Source organism: Parasteatoda tepidariorum, chromosome 4 (assembly GCF_982258835.1).
Source record: "Parasteatoda tepidariorum strain Cologne lab strain chromosome 4, Ptep-v5.0, whole genome shotgun sequence".
NCBI lineage: Eukaryota > Metazoa > Arthropoda > Arachnida > Araneae > Theridiidae > Parasteatoda > Parasteatoda tepidariorum.
The window spans coordinates 23,045,244-23,063,284 of record NC_141758.1 but is presented as its reverse complement, the minus strand read 5'-3'; the positions used below and the strand labels follow the sequence as shown (position 1 = coordinate 23,063,284).

The window sequence follows — 18,041 nt, the reverse complement described above, 5'->3', positions numbered from 1 at the left end:
GTGCACGTCACTCTACATCAACTTTGCGTTTTTTAGTTGCCATTTTGGGATAAAAAATGTTTACAAATAACTCAAAAAGGCAGTAGCCATTTTATACGTTTAATAATTTCACCATTATTTACAATGACATTGTATGTGTGCAACTTTTCCATACGCAGTAAATTATGTTAGAACTCGAGCCGGCAGAAAAATCCGTTCGTTGGAACTTAAAACGCGTAGTCAGCCTCATGTGAAGTACAATTCACCTATATTAGATTCCATATGTCTGCTCCTCGAGAAAGACAAATCCTAGTTGTAGTAAATCTACAGCTATTCTATAAAGAACTTTTGCTGTCAACATTTTACCAGTTAAAGCTGTTTGTTCTAACTATTTTAATTAATTTATGTTTTGTAGAACAAAAATAGAGAAAGTGAAAAGGTCATCAGTACTTTGTTAAAAAAGAAATCAACAAAAATAGTTTTAAACAAAGTAGATATATTCGCCACTGATCGGCTAGTTAAAATTCTGTCCGCGGGCCGGATAAAATCTTCCGGCGGGCCACAGTTGGCCCGCGGGCCGTAGTTTCCCCATCCCTGTCTTAGACGAATATAAGACGTCAGGATTCTATAAAATGCTGGAGTCTTCATACATTATTGGTAATGCAACTAAGCGATTGTTTTTTTTTTAATGTATGCAAAAGTGAAGATTTTAACTTCTCAGACAAATACGAAACTTCAGGATTTTATAAAATGCTGGAGTTTTCAAATATTGTTGGTAATGCAAGTTAACGGTTGTTTTTTAATGTATGCAGAAGTGATTTTAACTTCTTAGACAAATATAAGACGTCAGGATTCTATAAAATACTGGAGTTTTCATTCATTGTTGGTAATTAAAAATATAAGACTATAAACCAGTTTCCGAAATAGTTCTATTTTATGTAAAAGAATAAATAATTACCGCGCTGATTTAAGTAATAGATTAAATCATGTCTAATTTTTATACCTACTAAATTTTTTTAAAAATATGTATCCGATAAGTCTTAACTGATAAAATTTACTGTCCTAGTGGCGCTTCCTTTAAGAGTTGTTACAAAGCAAACAATCAACCAGACGGAGAAAAACATCTCAGCGTCAGATTTTGGAATTGAAGTACCGAAATTTCGTCTACAAACAATATTTTTTTCCCCGTAGGCGTGACGTCACGACTGGCATTCTTCCCATCTAATTTCAACATCCGCACTGCTTAATCTGCGTTGTAAAAAGAAAAAAAAGAAAAAAGTTAAATGAAAAAGGAAAACAGCTGGAAAAGTAGTTTTGAAAAGCAGCCAAGGCCGCCAGTTTACCATCGTGCTCATCGAACGCGTTTTAATATTCTTCTAATTGTGTGACAACTCTAGCGTTTATTCCACAATATTAACCATGTGGAGTAGGACTAAACAAATATTCCAGAAGAGGCCATTGTTGATGAATATGGTCTCTTTCGGAACGATGTATGTTGGTGCTGAGGTGACACAGCAGACGATTCTGACTCGTGTAGACCCAGAAAAGAAATCAATAGATTGGAAAACTGTTGGACGATATGCGGTTATTGGATTAATTGGTATTGGGCCTCCGCTTTTTTATTGGTATAGAGTTTTAGATTCCTGGTTGCCAGCAACAACTGTGTTAATGTCTTTAAGAAAAGCTGTAACCGATCAATGTATTAGTTCTCCAGCTAGTATTACTATATTTTTCACTGGTGAGTAGCTTTTATTTATGTTTAATTAACTCTAATTACGTCATTTAGCAACGTATATTTGCTACTATTATTACAAATTTGTAAGATTCGTGGGAACCCTGATAATATATATTTACTTCAACAGCTGTGAGTTTTTATGTTTAGTAACTTGAATTACTTTATTTATTAACGTAAATTTACTACTCTAATTGGGTATAATATAGCCTACGTCACAGGTTGTGTTGTTCCTACTAAATTTAACCCATGAACGGCATTTTCTGCGAGCCTAACTTCAAGCCACAAATAAACAAACGAAGTGTTCGATCGTTTAAATAGCTGCTCGCCAGATTTTATTGCATTATAAAGAAAAGTTATTGAAACTAAATACAACTAAATAAACAACAACAACTAAAACAAATAAAAACAACTACTAATAACAATAACTAAATAAACAACAACTAAATTCCATTCGTTTAGCATTGCGTCATATGTTGTTCCTACTAAATCGAAGTAGTTGTGTTTTTTTCATATTATACCCAATTAAAAATTTATAAGAATCGTCTGAGCCCAGACAATAATTATTAATCTCCATCAACGGCTACGAGTGTGTTGATTAAATTCGAATTATTTTCTTTATTAATGTAAATTTATAATAACTATTAATAATTCCTTTATTTCTTTATTTATTAACGTAAAAATTTATTTATATGCTACTTTTATTTATTTACGTACATTTCCTACTAGTGCTAAAATTTTGCCAAGGTTTTTGGGAACCCTGAAAATATATATTAATCTCAACGGCCGTTACAGTATGTTTAGTAAACTCGAATTTATTCATTTATTACCGTAATTTTATAACAGCTATTAATAATTTCTTTAATACTTTATTCATTAACGTAAAAATTTATTTATTTGCTATTTTATTTGTTTACGTACTTTTCCTACTAGTGCTGAAATTTTGCAAGATTTTTGGGATCCCATAAAATATATATTAATCTCAACGCCTGAGTATGTTTAGTAAACTCGAATTTCTACATCTATTACCGTAGATTTATAACAACCATTAATAATTTCTTTAATACTTTATTTATTAACTTAAAAATGCATTTATTTATTACTTTATTTATTAACATAAGAATGCATTTATTTATTATTTTATTTATTAACGTACAATGAGAAAAAAAACAAAAAACAAAAACGGGCCATCCTGAAAAACTTTTGATCTAATGAAATGATCTTCACGTTCTAGGACTCAATCTTAATGATTCGGGGGGTGACCTCAAATATGCTAAATAATAAGTGCAGACGATATTTTAAGTTACGAAATCAGACACAAAAACGTTCTTTCTCTGAATAAACATACCTTTGTTTCGAGGGATTCGGATTTCTGACCCCCCGAAATAGGAGGGGTAGCCGCAATCTGGGAAATATGGTCTTAATAGTTTAGTCGGGAGAGCTCTCCAAAGTTTAGACACCTTAATGTTAATTTTACTTTTTTTGCGTATTTTGTTATATATCTCGAGAGCTATTTAAGTGAATTGAAAATCTTTCGTGCACAATTATAAAATTCATATATCCGAAGATAATTCTATGCAAAAAATAACTTTTGGTAATTTTTTATTATTTTTTACTATATTACTTAATAATAGGCGAAAAAAATTTGAAATGTAAGGTTTACAATTTCTTGATCATTTTAAAGAATATAATTTTACATGGCAAAATATCAAATTTGACCAAAATCTGTTGAAATGCTCCTGAGAAATTGAATTTCAAAAAGTCGTATATTTAAAATTCAATTTCTCATTTAAATTGAGATCAACTTCATAGAAATCTCATTTAAATGAAAGATCAAACGTTGAATTATCTTGTATCAATATTGCGTGGGTGTAAAATCAAAACTTTAATGCCTAGTATTTATGTTACAAGTGTTATTTCAATTTGAGTTAAGTGAGAATAATAACTTGTTAGAATGTTTAGCAAACACAGCTAAATAAATAAATAAAGTTATAGTTTAAAAGTGTGGCTTTAACATTGGATAGAAGAAGCTTATTACTTGAACAGTTTTGGAATGAATTGCAATTTGGGACCATTTAAAACATGAAACGACTTTTTTTTTTCATATATAAGATATACTTGAAAATGTAATATCGATTCTTTTACAAATAAAAACACGAAATTAGCTAGAATAACTAATGTTACTGAAAAATATTTCTCTCTTTTTATGGAGTGGTTGTTACATTAATAAGGTTATATATAATGTAAGCCCTGGTTTCATCGAAATAAATGAGAAAAAGGAAATAATTGAATTACAAGTTCTTTCCATCATTTATCTTTTAATTTTCATTTGTTGTGATAGTCATGTTCCATCAGCGGATAAATCGCGAATTAACTTTGATATATATATATATATATATATATATATATATATATATATATATATATATATTTTTTAATTTTGAAAGGGTTCTTTCCTGATTTATCAGGATAGCTATAATCTCTGTAATTGAGAAGCTCATTAGGAAATAATAAGTCTTAAAATTGATTAATGACGACATTCCTCATGTTAATGTAACTAATTGAAAATGAATGAGCATTGTCGACGCAATAGCAGAGATGCCGACTTGCTTCGCTTTGCAAGATAGTATTTTCTATCGGTAACGAAATTTAAGATATTTTTCGTTTAGTATTTTTAATTTTAAATAATTTTCCACCACTAAATATAAAAAATTATAAAGATCATATATTGCAAGTTATACTATTAATTCGCTACCACTTTATTAAAAGTTTTTCAGAGAGCGAAGCAGTTGGCAACCCTGCAACAATTAAATATCTTTTATTTTAATTTAACATTTTATATTTAGATTGGTAAAAAAAAGCACTGATAATTCTATTTTCGATTTTTCAAATTTAATTTAAGATGATTTTTACTATTATTGTATAAAAATAATTTAAACATGAATGTTAAAGGCTTCAGTTGATGTTGATTTTAAGTGTTGATACGATTATGTGAAATTTCACTTATAAATTACACTTCGGGAGAAACTTTTTGTTGCATTTATCGAAGGAGGATTTCAGATCGGAAATTGCTCGGAAAGCTAGATTTTGTTTTAAAATGATATTTTTATTTTATTTTTTATCTGAATGTTCAAATTTTTAAAGAGCGTATAGGTCTATATACGTATGTACACTTGCTGCTTCTTAAAAAATAAATATTACTACGAAAAAAAAGCAAAAAAAAAAAAAAAAAAAACACGTGACTTTAATGTATTGCTGTGTTAAATAAGACCAAGAAAAGTTATTTTATTTTATTATTATAGGATTTTTGGGCTCATGAAAATATGTTGTTATTGATTGTTGTTCCGAATTTTTGTAATTGAATTATTGTTTTATTTAAATTATTTTATCACACTTGATGATTGATGTTTAAGTGAAATAAAATTGTCAAGTTAGGGATTTTATAAAAGTATATTTATGCATTTTTTAAATATTTAAAATATTTGTCCGTAAGTTCAGTTAAATGCTTTCAGCAAAATAATGCTTAGAGTATAAAATTAAAGCCTTTACTTTTGATTTTAACCCATTACCCCGTTTACGAAGTGTAAACCAACAATGATGAGAAAAGTGACTTTCCGTAAAAAGTAGTTATAAAAGTAATTAAACTGATTGGATATTTCTCAGTTGTAGGTACAGCCTAAATTTAAAAAAAATTAGTAACACAAGCCTATTCTAATTTTTTGTTTTCAAATATATCGACTTTCAACGTCGATGAATTTCAGTCTTCTTCGTAAGCAGACGCTGAGATTCTAAATCCATCATATGGTCTTCTCACTCAACACATATTTTTTTCTTTTTTTAAATTTGAAAAAAGGACGCTATTTCTGAAAGTTTCAAGTTCGATCTTTCAAACTGTGCCACTAGTTTGCATGTAAAATCTTCCAAAATATTTGTTCTTAAAAGGAAGATAGTTTGCATAGCTAGTAAAGAAATGTTTCTATATGTTTGTCCGACCCCTATAGCTACAATAATATAAGCATCCTAGACCCCTGAAAACAACCACCCACCCACCAATAAGCAGTTAAATGAAAAAAAATGGGACAATTGAAATTACATAAGCAACCGGTGACTTTGTACCATAATTTTTTTAAAATTAATATGTGATTGTAAATTATGCTTTTATATATTTGTTGTAATTATTTATATGAAGTGGTAGTCAAACACATATATAATTATTATTATAATAAAAAGAATTTAATGGAATGACACGAATTTCTCTACCACGTTAAATATGAAATTTTCGCATATAAACAAAAGATATAGCAGCTATCAAATATCAATATAATTATTTTCAAATTTAAGGTGGTAGCAAATGATAAAAAAATTTACTTTGCTTAATCATAAATGTCACCTTGATTCTCTTGTGTTTCTTCCTCATGGAAACGAGATATGGGTCCTGTCTGATAGCAGAAGTGCAATACAGCACTTGACCAATTGACAAAGGGTGAGAGATAGTGCTGGAGTGTCAATACTCAAAAAGTTAAAGTGGCTTTCCATTTCGCATTAGATTCATCTGCAGTGGATACCTTCCCACGTCGATTTTGGAGGTAACGAGATTGCGGACATTTTGGCTAAAGCTGGTGCTTTGGAAGTCTTCTAAAAATAAAACACAAAAACAAAACCACTTGGAATGTCTCCCCAAAGCCAGGGCTTGATTATCGCCTAGGCCCAATAGGCATGGGCCTAGGGCCCATAATTTCAGAGGGGCCTCAAAAATTAGTAAAAAATCTAATGAAAGGTGGGCTAGCTTTGTGTTGGTTTAAGAATTAAATAAAAAAACAGTGTTACAACCAGGGTGTAAATGATTTTAATCAAATGATTAAAATCATTGATTAAAATCATGATTTAAATCAAATGATTTTTTAAAAAAAATCACTGATTTTAATCATATTTCCGAAATCATCAAATAATTAGAGCTAAATACAATGAGCTTAAAGGTACTGGATTAATTCGGCCAACTGAAGTGCGCTGGAATTCTATGTGTGATTCATTAGAAAGCTACATCAAGAATTGGTCAACTTTCATGCAAGTTTGTGAGGATAATAGGGATGATATCGACACCAATATCAGGTCAAAAGTCATGAATATGGCAATTAAAAGAAATGCAGAAGATATGCTTTTAATGTTAAAACCCATTTCTGTAGCATTAGATAAAATGCAAAAAGATAATTGTAGTTTATCAAATGTTGTCAACATCTGGAAAAATTTAAAGGAAACTCTGAAAGATTCTAATAATAATTGCTGCAAAAATTTTTTTACTAAACGATATGAACAAGCGTTAACACCAGCTCATTTCCTAGCTTACCTCTTGGATCCTAATTCTGAAGTACAATGTTTAATACTAAATGAAAAAGATCAAGCTGTAAACTTCGTTAAAGAAAAGTATGGAGAAACCTCCTTATTAAGTATTTTGCTAAAATTCATTGTACGCTCTCCTCCGTTTAATGGAACTTTGTTTGATAAAGAATCTCTAGAATCTTTAAACATCTTGGAATGGTGGAAATCAATTGCGCTTCTAAAGAACTGTGTAGGTCAAAAAGAGTTTGATGCAATACAGTTGTTATGTACTGCAAAAGGAACAACTGCAGGGATAGAGAGGATGTTTTCCACTTTTGGACTTGTACATACTAAACTACGGAATCAATTGGGTGTAGAAAGGGCAGCTAAATTAGTCCTTATGTTTAAATCTTTAAATAAAACTAATTAAATGATTGTTTAAATAATTTGATATTGTAGATGTAGAATTAATAATTATCACATATTGTTTGATAAACAATTTCTTTCTTGATTTGTAGTTTGAAATCACTTTGTTATTGTTTATTTCTTATTTCACCTTTTGCTTTTAACCCCTTGGGGACGGGTGATTCAGAAAAGCATTCGTACAAAATCAGAATCAAGTTGCAATTAAATAAAAAACGGTAACTTAAATGTAGTCGTTACTAATTTGACAGACTTACTTTGCTTTTATTTTAATTATTGTTAGTTTAATCATATATATAATCAATGTTAATTCAAAGTATAACTAAATAGTTTTATTTTGAACAAAGTAATGGTGAATTACATAAATCAAAAAATTATAACTCCGCCTACAAATAAACTGCTAAAGAAATACTTTGATTACCAGTTTTATCTTCTTACCCTGATTGATACGGTTTTTTGCTGTCACGTATTTGTGACAGTCGGCGCGAAAGGGTTAAATTAAGAAATATTTTGTTGATAATGGTTAGTAATGTTTATTTCCAATGTATACCATAAGTAACAATAGTAATACAATACAACTTTAAATCTATGGTACACAAAATTGATTATATTCCATAGAATTGAAATTATAAAAAAATCATGATTAAAATCAAAAAAATCCGATTAAAATCAAAAAAATCCGATTTTTTTGATTTTTTAAAAAAAATCATGATTTTTATACACCCTGGTTACAACAAACAGTATTAAATAAAAATCAGTGACTTTTAGCAAAAATCACTGATTTCAATTGTTTGTGGCCACCCAATTATTTTTATTTTGATATAACATTGTTTAGTTGTTTTATATTTTGCTTTAATTTATAGATACGTAAGCTTTTTCTCAGAAATATAATCTTCAATTGTCTGCTTTCAAAATTTCTTAATGTTTCTCTTGAATCATACAGTTCAATAGATTCTTTTTCGTTGTTAGGACTACTCTTACGTAATTTAATTTCAAAATATCTTGTAAAGGGCCCGGAAAATTCGGTGGGCCTTGGGCCTGAATTTGTCTTGATCGGTCCCTGCCCAAAGCACCCATGGTATCAGAGTTCTCGACCTGGAGGCTCCCTGGCCCAAGGTTTTAATAGACAGGAACAAACTATTTTTGCCCGCTTTTGAAGCGGTCACCTTAAATCAATGTAATTTTCGGAAGGATCTAAGAACTTTGAAATTTGTACCAACTGTTCTTCAGAGCAGGCTTCGTCTCACCACATCCTCGCGTGCCTGGGGCTCACCAAGCAGGATTTAGCCGATAAGCCATTGACGGTGTTGGATTTTTTGAGGGTGTATAACGGGGCGTGCAACAACAACAACATAAATGTTCTACTACATTTTTATTAAATCAGTTTTCTCTCAAAGTCTTGTGTCACTATAAATACTTGGACTAGTCCGTAGTACTTATTACTAAACCCTATCTAGAAAATTAGTGGAAGGCTTGAGCCCATTTCAGTGGTTTGCAGAGGTGTGTGGATGATGCTTTCGACAAAAATCTTGATAAGCCCCAAAATTCTCGATTCGCTGGAAGCAGCAATAAATAAACAAATAAAAAAACTTTATTTAATTAAAAAAAAAACATCGTAAAGACATGTTTATTTAAAAAAAATATAAATTCATTTTTTTTTTTTACATAAATGTAAGCCGAAATTATTCTTTAGTAAAAAATTAATAATTTCCCACAAATATTCCTAATTTTATTTAAAAAAAAATTTAATGAAGAAAAAATTTTAATTTTGTGCATGACCTTTCTTTTCAGTGTAATTATAATAGTAAATTTTAATGTTAGATAATTTGAATGTACATAAAGTAATAGATAATGTACATAAATACTTGTAATGCCTTAAAATTACATTATTAAATTTATTTGAAAATCATATATTTAACTTCATAAAATAATTTCTAAGAGACAAATATTTATATTGCTAATACATTTAATTACAAAATAAAACTAAGCTATTTTTGTCTTCCAAACTAATCAACAATATCTATTATTTCGCGAAGTTGCAGCCAAGTATGCGAGCATGTCCCTATTCTATAACTGGACTCTTCCATTTCACGCAAGCGCAGTTGTTATTTAACTCCATAGATTGAATTCACTTGGACGTACGTTCGGAGAGCTTGGTAAACAATTCTCCGTAAAAAATTTCTTTCAGCACAGAATTTAGTTGCCTTTATTATTTATCAGTCATTTTATTGAGCTTTATTTGGATTTATTTTTCGCTGTCTAGTTTATTATTACAGAAGTATTCGAAAATAAAAAAATCACGTGATTATGAAATTAAGTTTGAAAAGTTAGATATAATTTTGAAAGAGTGATAGATGCATGCTCCTATAAATAGAAAAAAATTCTTTTTGCGACTTTCATAAAAATATATTTTTAATAAGAATATCGTATATAAAATTAGAGTATCACATTGACACTTCTAAATGACATAATAAAGAATAATTTAGAAAAAATTTTAATAAAGAAAATGATCGCTGGTAAGTTTGAATTTAGTTTTTTTTGTGAAAGAATTTTGTACACATTTTATTTTATGAATAGAATTTGATTATCGATTTAAATTATATTTCTTGCTTTCGAAAAAGAAATCAATACTCATTTTGTTATACATCTAGATTTTTATATTATACTATAAAGGTTTCAAATTAAAAATCAATATACATTTTTTTCTAACCATAGAACTTAAATACTGAATTATTATGTATATTTCACTTTCAAGTAAAAACTTACTAGGCATTTTCTTGTACACGTAGAGCTTAAATACTTATTAAAATTGAATACATCATTTTTCCGTTTGGAGAAAGATTTTAATATATGTCTCACTACATCTATATAACTTGATCACTGTTTCAAATTACATATCTTTGGCAAGTAGTTTTTTTAACTCTCAATTTTAATTGAAAGTAATAATACGTAAAAAAAAAATAAATTAAAAGTTCGTTTTCGGTGTAAAATTTTATTTTATAAAGTCACATTTTCCGATTTTTTTTAAGAGCCACTGGTTTAAAATATATATTTACTACTTTAACGAGTAGTATTTTAACTTTCGCCACGATTTTGTGAATAATTATTTAATTTAAATATTCATTCACACATTTCATTCGTTATGCTTTTGATTCTTCAATAGTATTATGAAAACAAACAATTCATTGTTTATAATTACTGAAAAAGGCTATCAAGCACTGCTAAATATTTCTTCATTATTTGTTTGACTTGTTGGTCTATTTTAGTTATAAATGATATTGCATTGATAACAAGAATTTAGTGAATAAAGAAATTGCAAACGATAATAAGAATTTAGTGAATAAAAAAATTGCAAACGATAATAAGAATTCAATGATTAATGAAATTGCAAACGAATATAAGAACAAAACTGTAATAAAAATTTAATGATTGAAGAAATTGCAACGATAACAAAAATTCAATGATTGAAGAAACTAAAAACAATAACAAGAATTTAATGTTTAAGGAAATTGTAAGCAAATATAAGAACGAAACGATAGTAAGAATTTAATGATTGAAGAAATTGCAAACGATAACAAAAATTTAATGATTGAAAGAACTAAAAACAATAACAAGAATTAAATAATTGAAGAAATTGCAAACGAATATAAGAATGAAACGATAATAAAAATTTATTGATTAAAAAAAATTGCAAACGATAACAACAATTCTATGGTTAAAGATATTTACATACGATAGCAAGAATTTAATGATAATTCTTTCTTCGTTTTTTTTTTAAATATCCAGAAAACATTTGTTTTTATTATTTGCACCTCAGTTCCTCTGTTTCAGAAAAAGATAATATTCATTCAAGAGTAATCAGATTATGAAATAAGATTGTGTCAGAAAAATCACTTGCGGTATCAGCATTACGCAAAACCACCCATATTTAGAACAAAACAAAAACTTATTTTTCCGCGCTGCTGTGCAATTATTACCATTTTCCTTTCCTTGACGTCAGATTACAGAGGCGATTTTTAATGTGTCAAATCTATTTGGAGGGAATTTAAGGAAGTCAGCTGAGCGTGATGATTGAGTATCTAACGTCGTGTTGTAAACATTCGACTGTATTCGCCGATTTGTAAGTTTAATTTTGCTAAGCGATAGAAAATAAACGCAAATGCTGCCGTTTACGCATACAAACGCTGCGCTCATAGCAGAAGACATTTCTCAAAGGGAATATTATGAAAGCAGTTTTTGAAACAAAATAGAGCTATGCTGAGCAGAATAAAGCAAATTTTCAAGCAACGGCCTTTGCTGATGAGTATGACATCATTTGGCTCAATGTATGTTACTGCCGAATTATCACAACAAATTGTGCTTTTACAAGTGGATCCCAATAAAACTGCTATTGACTGGAAAAGTGTTATGAGGTACGCAACTTTTGGAACTGCTGTTTTAGGACCTTGGCTATTTTGTTGGTTCAGACTTCTAGATTATTTACTTCCAGCTGCTGGTTTGTGGGCACTGAGGAAAGTAGCTATTGATCAACTCGTTGGATCTCCTATAGCTCAGTCCATGTTTTTTACTGGTAAGGCATTTTCTTTATAAGGTGTAAATTTTTATTTAATATTTTCTAATTTTTAAAGAAAAAAAAATAATTTAACTTTATTTAGTTTGGTTTTTTACACGTTGAATGCCACGCTACTTTCCCGTCTAGCCAAACGGTAAATAACTGCTAACTAAATTCGCAAATAGTAGACAGATTTTGCTAATGATTGTAAAAGGTTTAGTATGAATTTTCTAAAAAAAATGTTGAATCATATAAGCCTACGAATTTTTTAGAAATAGTGGTGGATAAAAATCTACTAAACTGAATATTTTAAACCCAGAATCACAATTAATAAACTACCACATGAAAATATTTATTCGCTGTCCGGAGCAAGTTGGCATCTCTGTGTACATAAATAAAACTATTTTTGTGTGTTCTGTATTGCATTCATTTCTTCAAACCATTTTAGTAACGATAATAATACAAAAAAATCGAACTATGGGTTACTCGAATTATGGGTTCTAATAATTATGGCTTCGCTGGTCACCGGTGACCTCCATGGCATTCAACGTGCTAACATTGCACAAGAGCGACACTAATGGGCTGCTGGTGACGATTGTATCACCTGATCGGTGGTAGTTATCACCTGATCTCCCCACCACGATCCCCAACCGCTTAACCTTGCGTAGGTTTTTTCGGCTCTGAAACCGCTAGGATGTTACATTAGAATGAAATCCGAACTGCAAAGACACGATAAGAAAAATTGAAACTGATAGCCAGCCTTTCGCACGGCGAATCGAATACCGATCCGCCCCGTCAGGTTAGACCAAGGCTCTATACCCAGTGCACCAATTGGGGGGCTTTAATTTATATAATAAACAATTAATTATTCATTAGTTTACTTATTTAATATTTAACAAATTTGATCCCAGACACATAAGGGGTTCAACCTTATGTAAATAAGCTTAATTCCATGCTTTTGCTATTTTTTTTTTTAAATTCATTTATTTACTCATTATAAATTTACAAACCTGTGTTAGTCTCCTGACTGCTATTTCTGAGAGCTATTTTTTATTTTAGAAAATTTGCTTTATTATTACTTTCCATTACTATAACTACCGTTTTTTTTAAAAAAAATTCTTTTTACACGGCTCGGTTATTTAGATTTTTTTCTCACGTTAAGTAGTTTATTTCACACATAGCTATTTTTAAGATGGTTTACTTTGAAATTCGAAAGCTAATTAATGGCAGTCACTATAATAACCGTTATCATGAGTGAATTTTAATGATAGCGAGTGAATAAAGGAAGGTAAGAATAATGGAAGAAGGGATGTGAACCAGTAGATGAGCTAATATATCTCAGCGATAACTGATCGATTCGTATATACTAACAGCTTGGAACAGCTACAATTGATCACGGATTAGAGTCTCTTTGCCAGTGGGCTAACCGTGGGAGGTTTTCACGTTTTTCCTTAGTCCGTAACGAACATGCGGATAGTCTCACTCCAAAAGTTCTCACCAAAAGCGAGCTTTTTTCCATTGCTTGTTGAAGGGAGATTCCTTGTCTTCTGGGTTGCAGGCCTCCCACGGGTATTAAAAATTTTATAAAGCGGTAACATTAAGATCGCGATCATTTAATACAGTTGCAAGATGCTATTTTTAAAATAAAATATACTGCTCCACCACGGTGGCTTCGCCACAGGTGCCCACTGGGTAACGAGAAAAGAGTAGCAGTTCTGGCATTCCTGTGGCCAATGGGACAATCCCCAAGTGTCCGCCATTAATATATATATATATATATATATATATATATATATATATATATATATATATATATATATATATATATATATATATATATATATATATATATATATATATATATATATATATATATATATAATGTGTGTGTGCATTAAAACTTTGCACTACTAGATCTCTAATTGTTAAAGTGGTAAAAATAAACTCCTATTAGTTTTCATTTATTATTATTATATAAGACTGGTGGGAACCCTGAGGTTTAGTTCTAAATATCAAGGCTATGGAGTTAAATACAGGTAGTCGCTAATTGTTGAGTCATTATGACACAACAGAAAAAACTATTTTGTATGTCATTGTGAGGCTATGGAGTTAAATACAAAATCAGATATTAATAAGCATTTTTATACCGGTTGTTTTTCTTTAATACAAATACTAGTAACTTTTTTTTCTTTTTGTTGTGTCATTGTGACGCAACAGGAAAAAAAAACTGTTGTTGTGTCATTGTGCAAATAGAATAGGTAAACATATTTCCCTTGTGTTTACAGTTACCTCTTTGAGTTACAGGCAAGAGTTTGTAAACGAAATAAGTTCAAATCATTGATTTGCGAACATGGAGAATAATTCATTTGTAACGAAATAATAATGATTCAGGTTCTTTCATGGCAACTTCTAAGTTTTTCAAATCGGTTATTTTTACCCCCAATTGTTTGGTCGTGAAATGTTAATTAAACTGACATAAGTAACAACTTCGTTAACATTTATTTTACATATAAGTTGAATTTATTTAATGTAGTGGTAGATAAACTTATTCAAAATCGCATTTTTTTGAAACAAGAATTAAGTATGAATGATTAAGTTTTGCTACCACATTAAACATGAAAATAAAAACTTTCGGAAGAGTTGAAATTGTTTAGCATTTACCTTTATTTTTTATTGCGCATAAGTTGCTAGTACATAGAACTCATAAAATAGATTAAAAATATAGAGAAAACTAAGAAAAAGGTATACAGATTTTTAAAAACGAAGAAAAAAAGTATTAACAATGTTTTTTAAAAAAATTAACAAGTTTAAATTTTTTTTAGAATTTCAAAAAAACAAACAAATCAAGCGCGCTTCTGTACTTCAGTGAGACCGCGCCATTAGTTAATTCCCTTCTTCCTCTATTTATGTTTCTATTTTCTCATTTTGTAATCTGGCAAAGTTGTAACAAAAACATTTTAAATCATTTTTTAAAAAATGCCTGTAAGTGTTAAGTACCTCTGAATTTGTTATTTATATATTACATTTTGAGTTTTACACTGTATTTTCTTGAGTTTTTATTTTCTATTTTTACTAGTTTTATTCTTTTTTATTATTATTTATTTTTATTTTACATTTTTGCTTTAAAAATTCCAATTTTGCTTCAATTTTTTTGTTGCTTTTCACACTATTGTAATAAAAAGTTTTGCTTTGGCTATGTTAATACAATAGTAGAAAGCACTATTTTTTCGGATACAATCGTGTGAACTAATGCCGAGATTACTTCATTTGCTTAATTTATTTTCCAAATTTTTTTCCTGCATTTAGATTTTTTTTAAATTTGTGAATATTTAAAAAAAAATGTTTTTTCTCTTTTAAAAAATCTTTATATATTTTTGCTTGTCTTATCTATATTTCGATAAGTATTTCATTTATTTTATAAAATTAGTTCTCTCTAAGTACTTTATTTATGTTACAAAATTAATTCTCGCTAAGTATTTCATTAGCTTTAAAAAATTAGTCCTCGATAAATATTTCATTCATTTTATAAAATTAGTTCTTGATATTATTTCATTCATTTTATAAAATTAGTTCTTGATAAGTATTTCATTCATTTTATAAAATTAGTTCTCGATAAGTATTTCATTCATTTTACAAAATTAGTTTTCGATAAGTATTTCATTCATTTTATAAAATTAGTTCTCGATAAGTATTTCATTCATTTTATAAAATTAGTTCTCGATAAATATTTCATTCATTTTATAAAATTAGTTCTCGATAAGTATTTCATTCATTTTACAAAATTAGTTCTCGATAAGTATTTCATTCATTTTATAAAATTAGTTCTCGATAAGTATTTCATTCATTTTACAAAATTAGTTTTTTAAAGTATTTCATTCATTTTATAAACTTAGTTCTCGATAAGTATTTCATACATTTTATAAAATTAGTTCTCGTTAAGTATTTTATTCATGTTTTAAAATTAGTTCTCCATAAGTATTTCATTCATTTTTTAAAATTACTTCTCGATAAGTATTTTATTCATTTTATAAAATTAGTTCTCGTTAAGTATTTAATTCATGTTAGAAAATTTGTTTTCCATAAGTAATTCATTCATTTTATAAAATTAATTCTCAATAAGTATATCATTCGCGTTAAAAAAGAACTTCTCGATAAGTATTTTTTTAATTTTATAAAATTAGTTCTTGCTAAGTATTTCATTCATGTTAAAAAATTAGTTCTCGATAAGTATTTCATTTATGTCATAAAATTAGTTTTTAATAACTATTACCTTCATTTTATAAAAATGATTTTTGATAAGTATGAAGTGTAGGCCTCCTCGAATTTATTAATTCCTTGTAAGAAATGTTAAAATCCTCAATGGCGTTGTGATTTCTTGAATTCGAATATAAATTAAAACGAAGACATTTGTTAATCTTTAAATTATGTCATTTGATTAACGACTATCGATTAATTAATTTATTGCCTAGAGTTCCGATAAAATAATGCAGAAAACTGAACTTAGAAGAACGAATGTTTAACCTGCAATAATATTTTTTTTTTTGCTAGTTACTACTTTAATGGCAATGATAAAATTTTTAAGTTATCTTATTATATAAGCTGAAGAAAATGTATTAACTAGGTTTTTTTTCCCTACTATACATGTAAAAAGTGGTAGAAACTTAATTAATTTTTATTTAATTATTCAATCGTAAATAAGACTTGCATTTCAAATTATTCATATTTGAAGCAGAAACATTCTTTGCATTCATTCAATTTCAATAGTAAGCTGAAAATATATGTTAGAAAAGTTTGCTAATTTTAATTTCTTTTTAATAAAATTTTGTATTGTATTAGTCAGCACTTTTTGCATTTTTAGTTGCCCGTGGAAAAAGTCAGAGTTCCTACTGCTAAATATCAGAGCTCAAAAAAAAGAAAAGAAAAAAAAAAGATAATAATAAATAAATAATTAAAAAAATAAATAAATAAAAAAATGAAATAATAAATAAAAATGAAATGAACGTTTATTAGGGGGACAGTGACAGGCCACGAAAATATAAAATGAAAATTTGGTTTTAGAGTAGTTTTTCATTTTTGATTTAACTTCATTTTCAAAATTTCATTTTTTTGTAGGCATATTAATAATTCAAGTTTTTCGTTGAAAACTTTATTTTTCAAATATGTACAATTTATAGCAATTTTAAAGCTTATATTGCCATGCTGTTCTTTAAAATAATCTATAACGCATTTTATTGAATAGATGTATTTAGTTATTTTTTTATGATTGTACAATTCGTTAAAATCTTCCTGTAAATTAAATTATCAAAAAATATCTGGTATATATTTCCTTCATTTCTGTTACGTTTAGCAATTAAAGTTTTACATATTTAATTATCGTGCTATTTTTTGAAAATAATATTGATTAGTTATAAATTAATATTGATCATACATTATTATATATTAACTATTATTGATTATAAATTAATATCAAATAATTTATTAAAATGAAAAATAATTAATAACATAACCCAATAATTCATCAGTATAATCCTTAAGACGCTAAAAATGTGTTATCTTAATGTCCTTAGAAATACTGATAAAAAAATTTACAATCCTGCAGATAAATTTAAGGGAAAAACTTTCCCCATTTGGTCTAGCATAGTGCGAACTTTTTCCCCATCTTCTATTTCTGCCTATTTACGTTGATAAGCAACACGTTAACCATGTCGATTTTAAGTAAAACAAAGTATTTATTTCAGAAGAAACCACTTCTTATGAGTATGGTTTCTTTTGGTTCATTGTATATTGCTGCCGAAGTTACACAGCAATTAATATTACTACGAGTTGATCCTACTAAAAAATCCATGGATTGGAAAAGTGTTGGAAATTATGCTACAATGGGTATTGTAGGTATCGGACCGACACTATTTTATTGGTACAGGATTCTAGACTTCTTTTTACCTGGATCTGGAATACGAGCAATGAGAAAAGTAATTGTTGATCAGTTAATAGGTGCTCCAGTTATAACGGCAATGTTTTTTACCGGTAAGAAATTTTTTA

General features: G+C 28.4%; 1 protein-coding gene across 3 annotated transcripts in view; it reads left to right on the top strand.

Moving 5' to 3' along the window:
• Nucleotides 1–1,062: 1,062 nt before the first annotated feature.
• The window catches only part of LOC107444084 (mpv17-like protein), a 31,118-nt gene continuing 14,139 nt past the window's right edge, over nucleotides 1,063–18,041 (top strand). The window contains exon 1 of one of the 3 annotated variants that reach the window (XM_087160774.1): nucleotides 1,063–1,717. In XM_087160774.1, the coding sequence (XP_087016900.1) occupies nucleotides 1,399–1,717 (319 nt within the window). In that variant the 5' untranslated portion in view covers nucleotides 1,063–1,398. Of the gene's footprint in view, nucleotides 1,718–9,554; nucleotides 12,021–17,641; nucleotides 18,027–18,041 lie in introns of those variants that run through there. The other 2 variants (XM_016058176.5, XM_016058163.5) reach the window with 2 other exon arrangements.